Source organism: Crocodylus porosus, unplaced genomic scaffold (assembly GCF_001723895.1).
Source record: "Crocodylus porosus isolate Cpor-Errol unplaced genomic scaffold, CroPor_comp1, whole genome shotgun sequence".
In the NCBI taxonomy this organism is placed as follows: domain Eukaryota; kingdom Metazoa; phylum Chordata; order Crocodylia; family Crocodylidae; genus Crocodylus; species Crocodylus porosus.
This window is the reverse complement of record NW_017728917.1, coordinates 19,662,982-19,681,679: the sequence shown is the minus strand read 5'-3', so window position 1 is coordinate 19,681,679 and position 18,698 is coordinate 19,662,982. Positions and strand designations below refer to the sequence as shown.

At 58.8% G+C, this 18,698-nt stretch overlaps 1 protein-coding gene across 1 annotated transcript in view; it reads left to right on the top strand.

Annotated features, from left to right (window-relative positions):
* Positions 1-18,698, top strand: part of COL7A1 (collagen type VII alpha 1 chain) — an 80,284-nt gene that overhangs the window by 17,743 nt on the left and 43,843 nt on the right. The window contains exons 16-48 of the mRNA XM_019536858.1: positions 1,129-1,275; positions 1,687-1,812; positions 2,411-2,554; positions 2,671-2,796; positions 3,051-3,197; positions 3,872-4,003; positions 4,081-4,227; positions 4,569-4,685; positions 5,295-5,441; positions 5,689-5,825; positions 5,965-6,091; positions 6,481-6,620; positions 6,896-7,072; positions 7,329-7,364; positions 7,896-7,922; positions 8,066-8,110; positions 8,528-8,620; positions 9,629-9,700; positions 10,065-10,100; positions 10,180-10,233; positions 10,917-10,985; positions 11,941-12,054; positions 12,681-12,707; positions 13,055-13,108; positions 13,459-13,521; positions 13,817-13,876; positions 14,492-14,527; positions 14,677-14,721; positions 15,306-15,341; positions 16,358-16,402; positions 16,836-16,871; positions 17,886-17,921; positions 18,258-18,290. Coding sequence (XP_019392403.1) covers positions 1,129-1,275; positions 1,687-1,812; positions 2,411-2,554; positions 2,671-2,796; positions 3,051-3,197; positions 3,872-4,003; positions 4,081-4,227; positions 4,569-4,685; positions 5,295-5,441; positions 5,689-5,825; positions 5,965-6,091; positions 6,481-6,620; positions 6,896-7,072; positions 7,329-7,364; positions 7,896-7,922; positions 8,066-8,110; positions 8,528-8,620; positions 9,629-9,700; positions 10,065-10,100; positions 10,180-10,233; positions 10,917-10,985; positions 11,941-12,054; positions 12,681-12,707; positions 13,055-13,108; positions 13,459-13,521; positions 13,817-13,876; positions 14,492-14,527; positions 14,677-14,721; positions 15,306-15,341; positions 16,358-16,402; positions 16,836-16,871; positions 17,886-17,921; positions 18,258-18,290 — 2,831 coding nt within the window. The remainder of the gene's footprint in view (positions 1-1,128; positions 1,276-1,686; positions 1,813-2,410; positions 2,555-2,670; positions 2,797-3,050; positions 3,198-3,871; positions 4,004-4,080; positions 4,228-4,568; positions 4,686-5,294; positions 5,442-5,688; positions 5,826-5,964; positions 6,092-6,480; positions 6,621-6,895; positions 7,073-7,328; positions 7,365-7,895; positions 7,923-8,065; positions 8,111-8,527; positions 8,621-9,628; positions 9,701-10,064; positions 10,101-10,179; positions 10,234-10,916; positions 10,986-11,940; positions 12,055-12,680; positions 12,708-13,054; positions 13,109-13,458; positions 13,522-13,816; positions 13,877-14,491; positions 14,528-14,676; positions 14,722-15,305; positions 15,342-16,357; positions 16,403-16,835; positions 16,872-17,885; positions 17,922-18,257; positions 18,291-18,698) is intronic.

Below are 18,698 nucleotides of genomic sequence, written 5' to 3'. Positions count from 1 at the left end.
CAGCCAACCAATTTGAAATACATCACCTGTTACCAGGCAGATCCCAGCTCCCCAGGTAGAAGCCCCTCACCCAGGTGGCTGATGCCAGTCATGTAGGCAGAGGGAGCAGGTTTCCCCCCCGCCCTCAGGAATGCAGCCAGCTCAAGTTACCTAAATAGACAGGCCGAGGGTGCGGTGCCCTGTGTGCTGGGCCCATCCTAATCAAATGGTTGCAGCTCAGAGATTTTAGTCACAGTGTCACAGGGCAGAGTTTTTGGGGAGAAACAAGGTGGCTTTCTGCCACACTCCAGCCCTGCGGCTGAATGTTCTGTGCTGAGGAGTAGGCAGCTAGTGCCCTGTGGCTGGGTGCTTCAGTGCTGGGGGGTGGAGGGCAGTCAAGAGCTGGCACTAGTTCTGTGGATGGGTACCATGGGGGCGAGATGCCGGGGAGGAGTCAGCTAGTACTAGCCCTGCAGCTGGGGACTCCTGGGGAGGAGCTTGGAGATTCTGTGCCCGATGCAGCTAAATTCAGGACTGGAGGTTTGGGTGGGCAGCACTGGCCTAGCTTATAACATAAGCAGCAAAGCCCGCGTCACTGGTCCCAGAGCCAAAACCCTGCTCAGGGAAGTTGCACATTTCCTCTTGGCCTGGGCTGGGGGTTCCAGGCACTGCCCTGTTGGGTGCACTGGGCTCATATTCAAAAGGTTCCCTTGGGACTGCTGGGAATTGAGCTGGACTCCTCTCACTTGGCAGCTCTGGTCCCTGTCCTACTCTCCTAGGCTTTGCCAGAGTCCAGAGTGCCATTAGGCTGAGCCCCCCTGGCACAGCTGGCCAGTGCTGGGTGATATAGTCACTGTCTGAGTGATCTTGAGGGCCCCTGAGCCTTTAGAGTAAACCAGGCCCCAGAAGAACCATGTTCACCCTACCCCTTGGACTGGGCATGTGTGTAGTGGGGGCAATAGGCCCCTCTCCTGAGACTGCGCCACCCCAAAAGCTGAGGCCCATCTAGGGTCAGTGTGGCATGGTGTTGCAGGCAGACAGCCATGAGGGTGGCAGCCAGGATGCCTCCGCACCTCGGGGGCAGACACTTCATGATACCAGTGCCCGAGTGAGCCCTGAGACTTCCCTTTCTTTCTGGTTCCCCTGAAGATGGCACTGAGAGGATGAGGCGGATCCCGGGCAGCCAGACCACATTGGACCTTGACGACTTGAAGGAGGGTGTTGTCTACGTGGTGCGCGTGTCAGCCCTGGCTGGTAGCCAGGAGGGCAGTGCTGCCTCCCTCAGCATCCGTCTGGGTATGGAAGCTAAGTGCCAGGAGGCCCAGGAAGGACTGAGTGTGCCCATCGCCTGCAAGCAGTGGGGATCCTCTCCCAAGCTCCCAAGGACTTGGCCTGGGGTGGAGGAGGGGTCAGTGGTCAGTTTGTCCTTGCCAGGCACCTGTCCCTTCCCAGGCACTGTTCAGTAGAGTTGACTGTGCGTCTCGGCACTAGTGCTGGAGAAACTCCCGAGAGGAGCTTGGGCTCTGGGCTTCAGGACTGGGAGAGCTCCTCTGCTCTGGGGCGCTCTGTGACAGGGCTGCTGGACTGTCCTGGGTATGGACTCCTGGGCCAGCCCCTGGGTGTGAAGGATGGGCAGGGCAGAGGTGTCTGGCTCCAGGATGATCCTCCACGCACCCCCCCACCCCCACCTGTGTGCTCTCTCCCCAGACTCATCACCAGTGGGCAGCATCACCAACCTGCAGGTGGCAGAGGCCAGCCCTAACCAGCTGCGGATCATATGGCAAAGGCTCCCTGGGGCTACAGGTTACAAGCTGACTTGGCGATCGGCTGATGGTAGGTGTCAGGAGTGCATGTGGCCTCCAGTGGAGTAAGGCTGTCCAGTGCTGAGACTGGCTGCAGGCTCTGGGGGCTGTCCCCATTAGATGACCCATGTGAGCATGTACCTTGCAGCATGGCATAATGGTTGGTGCAGGGGGCTGGGCTCTGTTTGCTTCCTTCGCTTACTGGACTGTGGATCGAGGGCATGTTGCTACTTTCTCCTGGGCCAGACCCATCGCTGCAGGGCAGAGCCTGCTGCCAGAGGTTCCTGGAGGGATGAGTGAGGAGGTCTTTGCTTTTCACTTCTGTGCTCCTGGCCTGAGCATCTGCCTCATGAGGTGTTGCAGGAGGATGCTCCATCCCACTGTTCCCAGAGAAGATCCTGGTCTGGAGTCCTGTATCCCAGCCACTCCCCTTTCACTGAGTCACACCCAGCTGGCAGCTACTGACTGGGCCAGGCCATGAAATGCAGACAAGAGTCCTGCTCTGAGCTATGGAGGTCACTGCTCTGGTGGCCCCAGCCTCATGGCTCTGGAGCACAGCCCTTGACCCTTCCAGTATGTGCCTTGCCCAGGAAAGCCACTCACTGCTCTTTGTCCTTTTCTCCCCACAGGGCAGGAGATCTCCCGGGTGCTGTCACCTGACATGACATCCTTCACCATTGAAGGGCTCCAGGCCAAGACTGACTACATTATTGGGGTCTCGGCCCTGGTGGGCAGCAGGGAGGGCAGCCCCGTCACCATTGTTGCTAGAACAGGTGAGGTCTGGTCTGGCCTGTGGGCCCCAGCCCCTGCCCCTGTTCCTGCCCCCTGGGACTGGCTCTGCAGCTGCGATCCCAAGTGATCCCAGCATCTTGCTGTCCTTCTCCCACAGCTTCGGAGGAGGTGGGAATGGTCTCCGGCCTCAGGGTCTTTGCGCCCAGGAGCAACATTATCCGAGTCGCCTGGGCTGGGGTGTCCGGGGCTACGGCCTACCGGGTGGTGTGGAGCCGGCAGGATGGTAAAGTACAAGGCCATGCTGCCTGCGTGTTCTAGCGCCCCAAATCTCAGCCCAGCTTCATGAGCTGCAGGCCAGCGTGGGCCTGTAGAGACCCATCGCCCCATTTCATGCCTGCTTGATGCACAGTGGACTTCCTCTCCAGCCCTTGGGCCCTGTGGTAGTCACAAACCCCGGTGTTGGGCATAAGTGTTCCCTTGTGACACCAATCCTTTACTGCCCTTGGGGAGCTGAGTTAACCCCCTGCTGCTTTGCAGGGGGCCCTGAGAGCAGCAATGTGGTTTCTGGCAACACCAGCTCCTTTGACATCCTGAACCTGGAGGGCGGTGTCACTTACATTGTGAAGGTCACAGCACTGATCGGCAACCGTGAGAGTAACCCTGTCTCCATCACCGTCACCACGCGTAGGTTCCAGCCTTGCACCGTGAGAAGCCCTGCTGGGGGGGGGAGTGAAGGTCACCGAGGTCCTGGTCTCAGAGTGGCAGCCTCCATGTGGGCCGTGGGCAGGAGTGGTTCAGTGCACTGGGGTCCATGGCCTGGGCAGATGGGTGGTTCTGGGAGAGGCAGAGTCCATCATGGGGCAGGCACCCAGTCAGTCCCTATGAGCAGCCTTGAGAGCTGCTTGCTGCCCTGTGATAGCTCTGTGCCCTGCAGGTGCCTCAGCCTGGGGAGGGACCTGAGGGGTCCTGCCCTGAGACTTCCCCACCCATCTAACCTCCTAGGCATAGGCGACACGTAGGGGGGCACAGGAGAATGTGCCCTCCCTGACAGGACCGTCCCTGCCACTGACACTGCTGGTGGCATCTGCGGATGCTTGTCAGCTCTGACCCTGCAGTGTCTGCAGATGTTCACCAGCTCTGACCCCGCTGCTGGCGGCATCTGTGGGGACTCGCCAGCTCTGCCCCCACCGCCAGCATCTGTGGATGCTCGCCAGCTCTGGCCCTGCTGCTGACAACACCAGCAGTGTCTGTGGGTGCCCCCCCAGATTCAGAGGGCACCAGTCACCTCTGCTCCAGAGCTCTGTGTGGCACATTCCCTCCTTCCTAACCCCTTGTCCCTCCTGTCTGTGCCTCTCCAGCAGCGGAGGTGTCTCCACCCCAGCCCGTGGGGGACCTTCAGGCCTTTGACCCTTCAGATCAGCGCATCCGCCTTTCCTGGACCCCGGTGCCTGGCAGCACTGGCTACCGCCTGAGCTGGCGCCCAGTAGATGGTGCGTACATCCCCCCACTGCAGCACCCATGGCACACCTGGCCCAGCCCACTTCACCCCTTCTCTCCTATGGGGCAGGTGGGCCTGAGAGGAGCCAGGTGCTCCCAGCCAGCCTTGACACATACAACATAGAGGGCCTGCAGGCAGGAAAGCGCTACGAGATCCGCATTGTCAGCTTGGTGGGCAGCCAGGAGAGCAAGCCTGCGGCCATCACGGCCACTACTGGTAAGGGACAGCCCTCTGCCTCCCTGTATGGAGCACAGGGCAGGGACCCTCCTGTGCCAGCTGTTCCCCATGGCCTCCCTGGGAGGCTGAGGGAGGCAGAAAGCTGCTCTCCCCAGCACTTGAGCGATCTGCTGGGCTCAGGGCCTTAGGGGACCCCCTTGCTCCCTGCAGTGAGCTGTGGAGCAGCAGGGGGGGCCATCTGGTGGAGAGTCTGGGAACTGCAGCTGCAGGCCTCGCTGTCCCAGGACCCCTCCTGCCCTGCATCCCCACGAGGCTGGGGCTGGATCCTGGCTGCAGGGGAAGGCATCCACTGCAGCCCCCACTCCTTCCCTTTTAAACAGCCTTAGGCCGAGTCACCAACTTCCATGTGGCAGAGACCCAAGATGATTCTGCACTGCTAACCTGGACTCCTGCGTCTGGTGCCACTGGCTACATCCTCACCTGGAACAGCCCCACAGGTACAGAGAGGCTTGTCAGCACTCCAGGCTGCATAGCTATATCAGGGCCTGCTTGGAGCCAGGCCCTGTGGCTGTTTGGAGCAGGGGATTCCTGTAGGGAGATGAGTCCTGGACTTCACTTTCATGCCAGTCCCCAGCAAGACCCAGCTCCTCCCTGGCTTCTCTGTCCCCCAAGACGGTGCTGTGATAGGCCTGGCTGAAGGTGTACATGGTATTGGGGCTGGGAGAAAACAAGGCTTGTGGAAACTCTTATGCAAGCCTAGCTCACGGCACTGGTGTTTGGTCCTGGCTTCACCCTTATGAGGCTCAGGTCCCTCCACTTGTGAGGGGCACTGGGGCAGTGTCTGGACTGGAGGCCTTGCCACAAATATATGCCCTGGTGGCTGGCATCCAGCAATGGTGTCCGAGCTCAGCCTGGAAGCTAGGAAGGAGAGTACCCATCTCCATCAAAGCTGGATACCTGATGGTCCCCAGTTCCAGCATATCTTCCTAGCCATTGTGGAGGGTGATGGGGTCCTGCGGAAGGGTATGGGGAGGGGATAAGGCCCTTGCTGAGCTCGTCTGCCTCAAAATGTGTCTGTGAATGTGCCTTGTATCCCTTCATGTCAGGGGGAGGTGAGATGAAAACAACTCTGCCTGGGTCAGCGACCTCCCACCAGGTGTCTGGGCTGCGGCTGGGAGGCAGGTACACCTTCAGCATCCGGCCCACGTATGGTAGTGCTGTGGGTGCGGCCTCCTCCTTCACTGAGCGCCAAGGTAGGCACTGGCTGGTGTGTCCTTCTCCAGGCTCCAGGTCCAGCTCAGCTGTTAGCTTTTCTCTCTAGGGCACCTGAGCTCCTGGGATGGGCATGTACAAGGGGGCAGGCCTGTTTTAGGGCAGAGGCACTGAGCACAGTGGCTTCTTCACTTTCAGGCTACTGGGCGTCTGCCCAGCTGGACAGGGCTGAGGTTTACCTCCCCTTCTCTCACCCTGCTGACATCCTCATGCCTTATCCTTTTCCAGTTTGCAGGGGTGGCCGTAGTGACATCGTCTTCCTGGTACACGGCACCCGGGACAGCGCCTTCAGTGCTGGAGCCGTTCGCGCCTTGCTTGCCAGTACTGTGTCTGCCCTGGGCCAGCTGGGGCCTGACGCCACCCAGGTACTAACCTGGTTGCCTCCCTGGGGGCCGGGGCCTCCTGCCCCCATCAGCCTCACTGTGCACCCCCTGACTTGCCCCCAACCCTCTTGCCCTGGGGCTGTTGTGCTAAGGGCTGGGCTGAGCCCTGCTCTCTCCCCAGGTGGGCCTGGTGGTTTACAGCTACCGCAGCCGCCCTTGGATCCTGCTGAACCGCTCTAGTGACCTGAGTGCTGTGCTGGAGCAGATCCAAAACCTGCCCTATGAAGAACCCAGTGGCAATGCAATAGGTGAGGTGCACTGCATGGCAGCCCAGCCTCACCTCCTCTTAGCGCAGCCCCCAGTGTCCACAGGGGCTTGGGAGTGGTGGCTGTGAGCATCCGGCTGCCCATGGTGCCCATGAGGTGTGCATTGCCTGCCACCCAGCCCCCAAGATACCGAGGATTCAGTCTGGTGCAGAGGGGAGGTGGGCAGGACCTGGTGTGGGGCCCTGTTCTGGCTCTGCACTCTGAGGCTGAAGCAGGGAGGCGTGGGACTCTGCTTCTCAAGGCTGCTGCAGCCCCTTTCCACTGGCCAGGGGCTGGCTGGCTGTCCTGGGGTGGGTGGGGTTGGAGGGACAAATAGTGCACAGGTTAGGGAGGCTTCAGGCCCCTGGGTGACTCGTCTTCCCACTCTCTAGGTGCAGCCATCAACTTCGCCAGGTCATACATGCTGAGCCCCAGCGCGGGGCGCCGACCAGACGTGCCGGCAGTGCTGGTGGTGCTGGCTGACAGCCCTTCAGGTGATGACATCATTGGGCCAGCCCGGGAGGCCAAGGCTGTGGGTGAGAGCAGGACACATGGAGCGGCTGGGACAGGGTGGCTGGGCCATGGGGATGTGGGGCAGGACTAGGGCACTGCTGAGAATGGGAGGGGTGGGCAGGGAGAAGGGCACCCAGCCCCTTCCTCTCAGCAGTGGGACTGGCCAAGACCCCTGTTCAAGGCAGTCTCTGGCACTGGAGCTGGTTCCCCCTCTCCCTTTGCTCACCAGCTCTTGGGACTGGGGTGGTTGCTACTGGGCTGCTCCCCATGGAGGCCACTTTCTCTCTCTCCTGGGCAGGGATCCAGGTGCTGGCGGTGGGCATGGAAGGCGCAGACCGGGAGCAGCTGCGCCGCATCGTCACAGATGACAACCCCCGCTATGTCCTCTCTGCTGCAGACTCACGGGCAGCCTCACTGGGGCTGGAGGATGAGCTCGCCAGCTCCCTCTGCCAGATAATTGACATCCCGGGGGTAGGAGCAGCCAGCAGAGGGGCAGGCAGGGCCTGACTTCTTCAAGGGGTTCCCGCAGTCCCCTTGAGTGGGCACTGGGCTCGGGTGCTGGCCCAGTGGCAGGTGGGAACTGGGCTGGCTTGGGGGGTCGATTTCTATATGGGGAATGCTTTTCAGACTTGGCTATAGGCACCTCCTGTCACCTCCCTCCTCTGGCCTCCACGGGCCTTGGTTCTGGCTCAGCTGTCTGATGCAGAACTTGCCCCTTTTTCCACAGTCAAGGCCACAGCCCTGCGTGACACAGTGTCCCAAGGTGAGTTTTGTGCCACATTGCGCTGTAGCTGCTTCCCTGGGATGGGGTGGACAGGGCGCTCAGTCAGCAATGGGAAGTGGAGAGGGCCTGGGCCCTTCCTGGAGCTGGGGGAGGTCAGCATGGGGCTATTCTGGGTTCCTGGCTCAGTGCAGGCCTGGAGTGAGGAGCAGCAGAGGAGGTTGCAGGGGACAAGGGTGGACACATGAGGGGGCTGCAGAGATGGGGGATCTGTACATGCCCTGCACTGGTGCATCCAGAGGGACCTGTAGTCCCTGGAGAGGAAGGGGGTGGAGGGGACGTGGGGGCGGCCTTGTGAAGGAGAGCGAATGCCTATGGAGGGTGCTTCCCCCTGCCCTTCATGTGGGCCAACCAGGGGAGTTGGTTGGGCTGACAGCTCCGATTGCAGGAAGGGGTGTGTGGGGGTGGCAGGCATGGCCTCCCTGCCCCAGGGTCAGCGGGTGCTAGGGTGTGGACATGCCATGGGGTCATTGTGCTGCTCCTGATTCTGGTGTCTTTGTTGTTATGCTGCAGGGTGAGAAGGGGGAGCCTGGCAACATGGTGAGTGTCACAGGGAGGTGCTGGAAGGGGGCACCAAGAGGGCGGGCTGGGAGGCTGCTCAGTCTGGCAGCTGCTGCTGATAGACTCATGGGCTCTGACCCATGTCCTAGCTGCTGGTAACTCCTGGCTTTGTTTCTGTGCAGGGACCGAAAGGACGCATAGGGCTGCCCGGCCCCCCTGGAGAACCGGTAATGTTCTCCTCCTCCTCCTCCTCCCCATCCCTCTGTCTGTTGACCCCAGAGTTGGGGGGGTTGTTATGATCCTGCTGTGACCAGAAAAGGCCAGGCATGCCTGGAGCATCGTAAGGCACTGCCAATAGCTCCAGGGGCTCTGCTCCATGAGGGCTGGTGAGGGAGAGCCCACAGTTTCTTGGGGCTTCCATGTTGCCTTGATGTCCAGACAGGGGAAGGTGGCAGGGCCCTGCCCAGGTGACCTCACTATGTGTGCTGGGATCTGTCCTTGTGGTCCTGCTCCTGTTTGGTGGTTGTGTACTGGGGAGGTGCAGAAGATGGGCAGAGGGCTCTGTGGAGAAATCCCTAGAGAGAAATCCCCCCCAACTTTCCCCATGTCATTTCACTTGGTGGTTTCTTCCTTCCTTCCTTTAGGGGCGCAATGGGCTCCCGGGCCCTCAGGGGCCTGCAGGACCACGGGGTGCCCCCGGCCAGGTGATCGAGCAGCCAGGCAAGAAGGGGGAGAGGGTGAGTAATTGCTGGAGCGGCTCACCAGGCTCATAGGAGCTCCAAGGGCAATGGGGAGACTAGCTTGAGACAGGGCATCCTCTGCCCTGCTCTCGAGGCTACTTGCTGTCTCTGAGCATGGGACCTTGGGGTCCCCTCTCCAGACTCATGTGTGTGTTCCCAGTGCATGGCCCCTGAGATCCCTCCATGTGGCACTGTGGGGCACTGGGAGATGGGCAGTGGTGGCCTGAGAAATACAAAAACGGGGCTCTTCTCTTTTTTACTTGCTCAGTGTGTTTCTGCAACCCTGGAGGGGTCTTGCCCTGGGGAGCGTCTGGGGAGTGCAAAGCAAACTCTGCTGTGCTCCCCCTCCTCCAAAGCTTCAGTCACATCCCAATTGCAGAGGCCTCTCAAAACAAGCACAAGCCAGTCCCTGGGGCTGCCCCCACATGGCTGGACTTTTTGGGAAGTGAAGGTCTCCCAGTCATAGGTGCTGACTTTGTTTTTTGCCAGTGGGTGCTTGCAGACATCACCCCTACCAAAAAAACGAAAAACAAAACACAAAACAAAACCAAACCTGGCACTTTACTTTTAACTCAATGCATTCCCACACCAAACCCCATGCCTGCCCAGAAGAGGCAACGTGTTACTTAAACCCAGGTCTGGAGCAGGTGTAAAGATCAAGCACTTTAAGGGGGCTTTTTTGGTACTTTTATCTAATAGCTGATTGAATCACCTTAAGCCAAAAGCACCAAAAAGCCCCTCTGAAGCACCTGATCTTTACAGACACTGTAGAGCTGGGTTGAAGTATCGCGTTGCTTCATCTGGTAAAGCGCTTTTTTTTTTTTTAACATCTGCAGGTGGCTGCATGGGTACTGAGCACCTGCTAATTTTTTCGGTGGGTGCTTGAGCCCTGGGGCATCCACAGAGTTAGCACCCATGGAGTATACTCCCAGTGCTGGAGTGCAGGTGCACCTGGGAATGGCAGGAGACAGGAACCCACAGACTGATTTCCCTCTCTCTCCACAGGGATTCCCAGGAGCAGACGGGGTGCCAGGAAGCCCTGGTCGCCCTGGCAACCCTGGTTCTCCCGGCCAGCCAGTAAGTGATGCCCCTTGTTCCCCTGGGCTCTACATTTCTCTCCTGGGTCCCTGATCTCCTGGGCAGCTTGCATCCCATTGCCCACTGCTCTTGGCAGTGCAGAGCTGTCCCAGGGTCTTACCCAGAATCGCAACAGCAGCAGCAACCCCAGGCTTGAATTAAAGAGGTCTCTCCTGAGTTCAGAGACCCTCAGTCCACAATACCCTTCTCCCTTGTTCCAGGAGCCTGTCTCATGCTCTGTGTTCCCAGCCACAGGTGTAGCATGCAGACCATGTGCATGCCTCAGCCCCCCCAAGTCTCCCCTGCCCCCCACGCTAGGCAACAGGCACATGCTTACCTGATTGGCTTGATGTTTCTGTTCCAGGGCAGCCAAGGCACTCCAGGCTCCAGAGGGGAACCTGTAAGTAGAGCTGTCTTTATCCCCCAACCCTGCTCCCCCTTCCAGAGCTCTCTTACTCACTGTTGCCTTTGCCTTCCAGGGACTGCGGGGCCCCGTGGGGCTTTCTGGGCCCAAGGGAGAGAAAGGCGAGCCGGTAGGTGGATGTCCATCCTGCCTGGGGCTGCCTAGCTGGGCTTGCCATCTTGGCTTCCTCATCAGGCGCGGTGTTCATAGACACACACTGCAGGCTCTGTTTGCAGTGTCTTGTCTGATGCCCAGGCTGGGATGGGTGTGGGGAGCTCACAGTCTGTACCCCTTGAGTAGCCCAGGACTCTTCCAAGGGCTGCCACACGACTTCCTGGCAGATTCTGACGCCCTGGAGGAGGCGGCCTAGGGTGCTCGGGTCACACCAGAGCTCCAGTGATGGAATAGATGGGCCCAGGTCTGTTTTTTCACTAGGGGCTCCATCCACCGTGGGGTCTGCTCTCTACTCACCTCATTGCCATAGCTTGGTGCTAGGGGGGTCAGGTCTGCTAGAAGTGTCCCCACCAAGCTCTGGCCCATGTGTGATCACTACCTGCTTCCTTCTCTACCAGGCTGCTGTTCATCTCCCCACCCCCTGCCCTGGCCAGTGTCCTGCTTTAGTCAGTCCATGCTGCCATCCCATGTCTCCCTGCAGAATCCACCCTTGATTCTTGTCCTAAATGCTACTGCAGCACTGATGTCAGATGACTGTCTTACATCTGATGGGTGACTGTCCTACATCTCATGGGTGCTGTGACCCTGGAGTACGATGCAGGGCATGAACCATGACTCTTACCCTTTTGTTTTGTGCAGGGGGAGCCTGGTGTAATCGTGGATGGAGGAGGTGGGCTCCCTGGGCGGAAAGGAGAGCCGGGCACTCCGGTATGTAGTCCAAAGCAGCCCTTGGGGTGTCTGAGTGCAGCCCAGGGCTTCTGGGCCCTATGCTGGTGCTGGCAGGGTATTACTGGGCTTTAATATTAGAGCACTGAAGTCATAAAATAGCTTGGACAAGAACAGACCATTATCTGAAGAGAGTGTTTACTGAGCACAGCAATTTGCAGTTCTAAGCAGAAGACAAACCACAGAAAAGCTTTGCCTAAGCTAAAACACAACAGACAAGACAAAGCAGCGTACAACTTAGCCTGAGTCAAGACAGAGCAGAAACTCTGCGTAAGTCTTATGTAGTCCCAAGGACAGAGTCTGCAGCCAGGTGTTCAGAGGTTTTTCTGGGGGATCCGCAGCTCTTCTTAGATGGTGAGAGCAGTCCTACAGGTTTCATCCTTGCTTGGGTTTTATGGTGATTCATGCCCTTTTGTCCGCTTTTAGTTGCCTGGACAACAGCACGTCCCTCACTCCTTTCACGTCTTCCACGACTTACATGTCTCAGGATGTTTTTCTGGTTCCGTAGTGTCTATAGGTTTTAACAAAGTGCCTGCTGCTCGCTTTGAAATGCAGCCCCCTGCTTTCTTAAGTTGCACCAGTGTTGAAGCAGCCTGGATCCTCCCCTGCTATCTCCAGTCACGCACTCAGAAGTCGGGTTGCAAGGGACCTCCAAAGGTCATTTAGTCCAACCCCTGCCTGAGTCAGGCCCAGCCCTATCCAGACCATCCCATACAACCATAATCTAAACTCTAAGGTCTGTCTCCTTCAAGGCCTTGCTTTTGTTCTTCTGCCTCCTGCCCCTCTGACTCTGGCACTGCCAATGGCTGGGCAGCACAGGCAGCTCACTCACTGACTCCAGATGCCCTTAGGCCTGGGTACTACTTGCTCCTCCTCTGCTCCGGACCCCATGGTGTCCCCCATGCCGACCACTGATGGTTCCTCTCCCATTCCCTAGGGAATCCCTGGGCCTCCGGGAAACCCTGGCCCCAGAGGAGCATTTGGTGACCCAGGACCTTCTGGACCTCCTGGACTTCCAGGGCCAGCAGGACCTCCTGGAGACTTTGTCAAGGTATGTCCCTCTCCAGCCAGCGAGGAGCCAGCCCAGCCCCATCCTGGGCAGCGGGACAGTCTGGCTTGCAAGGCACCCTCCTTTGTGCGCACACAGATGTCCTCTGAACAGATTCCCACACCCTGCATCTGAGAAGCAGCCCCCATGTGCCCTCCACAGCCCTCTCCATGTCTGTTGGTCCAGCCTGCCCCAGCTCCTTGGGCTCATGCCCCTGTAGCCTCTCACCTTGTGCCTCTGGTGCCATCTCCCACATAGGCCAGCATCCCCACCCTCTGCTCATACGGGAATGCTGGGTGTATCACCCACCTGGGCATACTCAGGACGTCTCCATGTCCCCAGTCAGGAGTGAATGGACAGAGTCATCCCCCACCCCCACACACACACCATAGAGCTACGCTGAGCTGCTGCTTGTGCCTTGGCCTCCAGCAGAGTGGCCCCTTGTCATACAGTCCCCTGCCAGTTGCTTATGGGGACAGAGGGGCTGTGTGTGTGTTCATTTCTTCTCCCCCTGCCCTGTGAATGCCCCTTCTCCCTGTCCTCAGCACTGCCCTATCGGAAAGTGGTAACCATGCTGGGAGCCTGCCAGCAAGGAGCCACTTCTGACTTGAGCACGTTTCCTCTTGCAGGGGGAGAAAGGCGACCGTGGCGAACGAGTGAGTCACTATCACCCCCACTTTTTCCTCTTTCCCTGGCTCATCCCCTGTGGTCCCAGCTGGGATGGGCCCTGGTGCTGGATGTGGAGGAGCAAGAATGCCCCCTGCCAGGGCACAGCAGAGATGGGAGGATGGCAGGCACTGCAGGGCAGGGTGCCTGTGGGGTTCTGGGTGCATTGTTCTCCAGGCCCAGTCACTTCACATGCAGCAAATGGGGAGTCATGGCCATGTATGGCCATTATGCGGGCCCACATGTGTGGCCAGCATGTGAGGCCCTTGTGGCTTTGCCTCCTGTGGGGCTTCAGGGCATGCAGTGACAGCAGGACTTCCTGTGCCTGTCTCTGTAGGGCCCCCCAGGGCTGACTGATGGGGAAGCACCCAGAGGAGAGCCAGGTGTCCCGGTGAGTACTTGTTCCTACCATGACAGGGCTGTGGCAGAGCTGGAGTGAGGGGCAGCTGGGGGTACATGGAGAGAGATGGATGGGGTGAGGGTGAAGCATTGAGCAGGGTGGAAGGTATAGGGGGTTGGCCCTGGTGTCTATTGGGTCCAAGTTAGGAAAGGAGCTGAATAAGTCCTCGCCTAAATCCACCTACCCCCTCCCAGCATCCCCCTCCCGGTGTGGGGCCAGTTTCCCACCAGTGCTGAGCCTGGACTCAGGAAGCCTTGCTCACTCTAGGCTGGGTCTGGCCCCCTGCCTTCTGCTGCTCATGTTGGGCTCAGCTCAGCTGCTCTTCCTGTGTCATTCTTCAGGGCCTGCCTGGTGACCCTGGGCCCCGGGGACCTGCAGGGCTCCCAGGACAGAAAGGAGAGAAGGTAAGAGGGTGCACCGTAGGGGTGGGAGAGCAGGGCCTTTGGCCTCTGCCCTCTGGGGGAATCCCACTCCATGCTCCCTTCTACTAGCTGAGCTGGTGATGGGGTGGCTGAGGTGGAGGAGGAGGCTTGTTTCATGGGGTGTGGAGGCCTCCATTCCCTGGGTTTCTCTCACTGTTGCTAACCTAGAGAGGCAGGGGTGTCTGGAATACCTGCCATCTGCTGTGCCTGTCCCCCATGTCCCTCCAAGACCATACCTTTGCCTCTCATCAGCTCTCGCTTTGTTTTTTGTTCCCAGGGTGATGGAGAGGAAGGTTTTCCAGGGCCGCCCGGCCGTCAAGGGGATCCAGGAGATCGGGTGAGGAGGTTGGCCGTATCCTAGTGGCTTGCGCCCAGCCGGCAGGGGGCCAGTGAACCCTGGGACCCCAAGAGGGGAGCAGGCTTAGGCTCTGAGTGGCCAGCGCTGTTAGACTTATGAGCCCTGACTGAGCAGGGCAGGAACAGAACCTGTGTCAGGCTCAACAGCTATCTCTGCCTCTGTGCAGCATGGCAAAGCCCCTTCTCGGTAGGAAAGGGCTCCTGTCCCCCTCTCCCCACTCCCAGCATCTGGAGGGCACCAAGCCAGCAGAGCCAAGAGACTGCACGGGTGCTGAACTGGAATGGTGGCCTGGCACTGCACTGCCCCAATGGCAGGCCCAGCTGGGAGCAGCTTCCACCCTGTGTCCTGCCCCAGGGAGCAGGACTGAGCAAAGGGAGGCATTGCCTGGGTACATTGAGGAGGTCAGGTCTGGTCCTGGGAGATGGACAGGTCCCATCCCAACCATGGACCTGCCCTGGGCTAGGCATGTCATCCTGCACTGGCTTTGGACAGCAGCAGGTGGCAAAGAAGGTGAGGTGGCATGGCCGACCCCTCTTGGCTGAGTGGGGCCTGGGCTCAGTGGCAGAGATCTGACATTTTCGCTTCCTCTGCTAGGGCCCCCGGGGACCACCAGGCGAGCAAGGACGGAAGGTAGGTGGCTCTGTGGCTTTCCTTCCACACGGATCTGTGGAGCCTGCTCCCCCTGTCCCAGGCTGCATGGGCACCTCAGCTATGCCAGGCATCCCTGGTGTGGTCCTTGTATCATCTGACAGTGACACCATTGGGTTTTTTTATGGCAGGGAGACCGGGGGCTTCCAGGAGAGACTGGAGAAGCAGGGGAAAAGGTGAGTGTGGGGTACACTGAGTAACCTGTGCCCTCCAGGGTTCATGACCCCCTCTGCCCCGCCAGCCCAGCACTAGGTTTGGGTTCCAACAGGTCCTCTTGCTGCCCTGGCTGGTAGCAGCCTGGTGGAGGACCCAGACCCAGGGGGTAGAGACAGGGAAGTAGCAGCACTCAGCTTCACCTTCTGCTGCTGGGAGCAGCGGCTTCTGGAGAAAGGAAACTGGCCCTGCAGGTCCCACATACCAGGAGTCCTTTGCCCATGGTGGGGCTCCAAAGCATCTGCCTCAGAAGCAGAGGGAGAAATGAGCCCCTGGGAGAGGAGATCACCTCCTGTCTAGAAGGGGAGGGACAACCAGGCCAGGATCCTCCCTGAATGTACTGGGCTGTGAAGTGTCCTTGGTGACTGACTGGTAGAGTCTGAGCCCCTGCAGGGGGCTGGGGAAAGCACCTGGAAGCTGTGCACTGTTTCAGAGGGGTCTCTGGGGAGGTGCTATCTGCTATCTGCTGGGGAGCTATCACAGGCTCACCTGAGGGCACTCGGGGAGTGTGAGCCAAACTGAATTAGTCTCATTCCCTCTCCTGTAGGGAGATCGTGGACCCCCAGGGCCTGAAGGGGAGAAGGTAAGTTTGCTCTGGGCTAACCTCAGCCACTTCTGCCCCCCCAGACCCAATCTCTGGGAACAGCTGGCACACAGCAGCTACAGCAGACCTAGTAATGGGCAGGGACAGCCCTTGCCAGGGAAGTCACTCAGTCTGGCTCTTGGCCATAGTTTGTGCTGTTCACCCTGTTACCAAATTTAATACTAGACTTTAGGTACTGGCACTGAATTCAGAAATGCTTGAACAACTTAGTCTAATTTAAAATGCAATATAATAAACCAAAAAGACAACAGAAAGCCTGTGCATGAATCTTATGTAGTCCTGAGGGCAAAGTATCTCCTTACAGCCAGGGATTCAGAAAGCCCTTCTGTGGAATCCGCAGGTCTTAGGCCTTGGAGTGGAGACTCCACAGACCTCATCTCTGCCTGTGTCTTTAAAGGCGAATCTGCACCTCCTTCTCTCTTTTGGGTGCCTTGGCCATAGTCACATATATCATGCCCCTCACATATATCATGTCCCTCATGTATAAGACACCCCTCATGCTTTCAGTGTAGTCTACTCTCTCACCTCTTACAGGTTCTGCCTTTGAAATGTAAATGTAGTTCTCTGCTTTCTTTGGTCACACCAACCCAAGCAGTCTGGGACCCTGCCCTGCTCCCTTAGCTCTGTCTCCAACATACATGTGATGATGGTGCCAGATCTTTGCCTGCAGCCCCAGTAGGCACAGGAGGGACAGGTTGGGGGTGGCATGGCTCTATGTGGCAGCACAATGGGCTGGGTGCTGGTTGGGGGCAGTGAACCAGCTCTGTGAGCTTTTGTAGTGGGTCATCTGCCCGAAACCCCATTCCCAACCTGCAGCTCAGGAGGGTAGGAGCAAAGCCGTGAGGCTTCAGTGGGTGAAGGAGAAGGGCAGAAGCAGTCAGCTGGGTGAGGTGGCTCTGGCCCAAGCGGGTTGCCTTGTGCCCACCTTCAGAGGTGGAGCCTATGTCCCGAGAATGCTCTGTTTCCCCTGAGGCCTTTTTTTTCCTCCTTGTCAGGGGGAGCCCGGAGGTCCAGGCCGCTTGGGCCCATCTGGCAGAGAGGTGAGTATGGCAGGCTCTGTTTGGCTGAAGTGGAAAGTTATGGTGCCGAAACACCTGCCTGCCCAGCACTGCTGGAGGCCCTGGCAGAGGACCCAGGCTGAGGCATCCCCTGCTGCTGCACCATGGCAGCTCTTCCCTCAGAAGCAGCCATCAGGGCATCCAAGTGCAGCCTGGATGGCTCTCTGTGGGGTGTGAAGGGGCAGAGACAATTGTTTGAAACTGCTCTGCCTTAACTGAGGCCCTAGACTGCAAGTCAACAAGGTTGGCAGGACCATCCTCCTGCTCCTGAACATGGACACTGGGTCTGTGCTCAGTCTTGCACTGGCTTGTGGCGTGAGCCTCCCTGAAGGCCTGGTGTGCCTGGCCAGGACATGGGACAGCTATGCTAGTGCTCTGAGGGGCTGCTTTCTTGTCTCTTTAATCTCTGGAACAGGGATTGCCAGGACCAGCTGGTCCACGAGGGGAAAAGGTAGGGACCCTTCACTGTAGCCTATGCCCTGCCTACTTGCTGTACCCCTTGGGAAGCTATTGGGGTGGGCACAGTGTTGCTGGGGTGCCTGTGGGGTGAGAGGGGATGCTGTCCTCTAGCACTGCACTCCAGCCATGGATATGCTCTTCCCTCACCTGTCTCTTGGGACATCCTGGGGCTGCTACATTCAGTGTCCTTTGCTCAGTAATGAGCCCCAGACCAGCAGGGCATGGTCTCAGTGTACAAAATACTGTGATTACCCTTAATGCAACAGATAAAGCAGCCAAACCCCCCCCCCAAATTTCTCTATGCCTGGCTTCATTCCTGACACAAGGTGGAAGGTGGAGCCTGGGGGCTGAGAGAGGAGAGGCCCTGGGGAGGTGAGGCAGCGGGGCTGGGCTCGGGTCTTCTGAAGAAGCAGCCAGGAGCACATCTTCTCTAGAGGGATGTTCTAAGGAGAAGGGACCCTGCGGTGTGGGGACTTCCCTGCGGAGGTGGAGCTTTGTGCTCGATCCCCTGGCTAGTACTCCAGTGAAAGCTGGGAGCATGGGAGTCTGGTGGCCTGCTGCTCTGCTCAGTGCTACCTGCACATGTCGGGGCTCCAGTGTTACAGAGGGGACAGTATTTGCTGGGGGCAGGCACTTGGACTGCAGTGTGACTGGCTCCACCTTCCACACTAGCTCCCCTGCAGGCGATGGCCACAGCTGTTTGTGGGGGGAATGCTGATGGGGGTAGCAGTCCATGCCTCTGCTCTGGCCCCGGCCTGGGAGGAGCCTCCTCTTATGTGACTGACCCCCAGTCAGCATCAGTGTGGCTGAGCCACCAAAGCCCTGGTGCTCAGGGTGGGTTAGGATCTCAGTGGCCTGCACTGGGGTGGCCATGCTGACCCTGGGGCCAAGGGCTGGGGTGGACGGGTCTGAGTCTGGAGGAAGTTGATGCCCCCATGGGAAGCTGTGGGGAGGGTGCCAGGCAGGGGCAGCTGATATCTGTCCTCTCTTGTTTTCCCTCTGTCAGGGAGATCCAGGAGCTCCTGGGGAACCTGGGAGGCCGGTAAGTGACCTCCTGGGTAGCAGGGAGGGTGGGCCGGGGCTCCCCAGAGGAGAGCTGAGCCTTACAGGGAAGGGCGGGCAGTAGGGGTCCAGCAGCAGTGCTGATGAGAAGGGGGTGCAAGGGTGGGGACTTGGCTGCAAGGTGGTACTGCGCCCACAGGAGCATGGGTACAGGGGGGAGCCAGGAGATGGACTGGGGTCTGTTTCTGTGGAGGCCAGGGGCACAGAACAAGGGCTGAGAGGTAATGATCCCCCTGCCAGGGGCAGGTAGGGCGCTCCAGGAGCACTTGCTTGCTGTCGGCCTCTCAGGCCTCAGCTGTTCTTTTTTTCTCCCCAGGCTTCCAGCATCTCTGGCATCAAAGGAGAGAAGGTAACTGATGGTGCTTCTGCCTGAATGGCAGCAAAGACTGCTTTGATGTGTTCTTTTGCAGCTTCTCTATCTTGCTGTGTGTCCACGTGGTGCACAGTGTGCGGTGAGGTGTAGAGCTTAGCCCACTGTGACAGAGGCTATGTCTGGTGGCTGATCCCTTCTGCCCCCAGCTTGCAGGGAGGTTGGTAGGGCATCTGCACAGCCATACGGGTGAGAGCCCAGGCCTCTGCTCAACTCTGTACATGCTGCCCAGTGCCCAGGGGATGTCCGCATACTCCATATCCACGTGCTGTGCTCACCACTTGTCCCTTCAGCCAGTGCTAGTCTTGCCTGGCATTCCCCCTCTACTCCCACCCCTCCCTTGTCCTATTGGTGTGAATCATGGAGGCTGAGGTCTGGAGATGATAT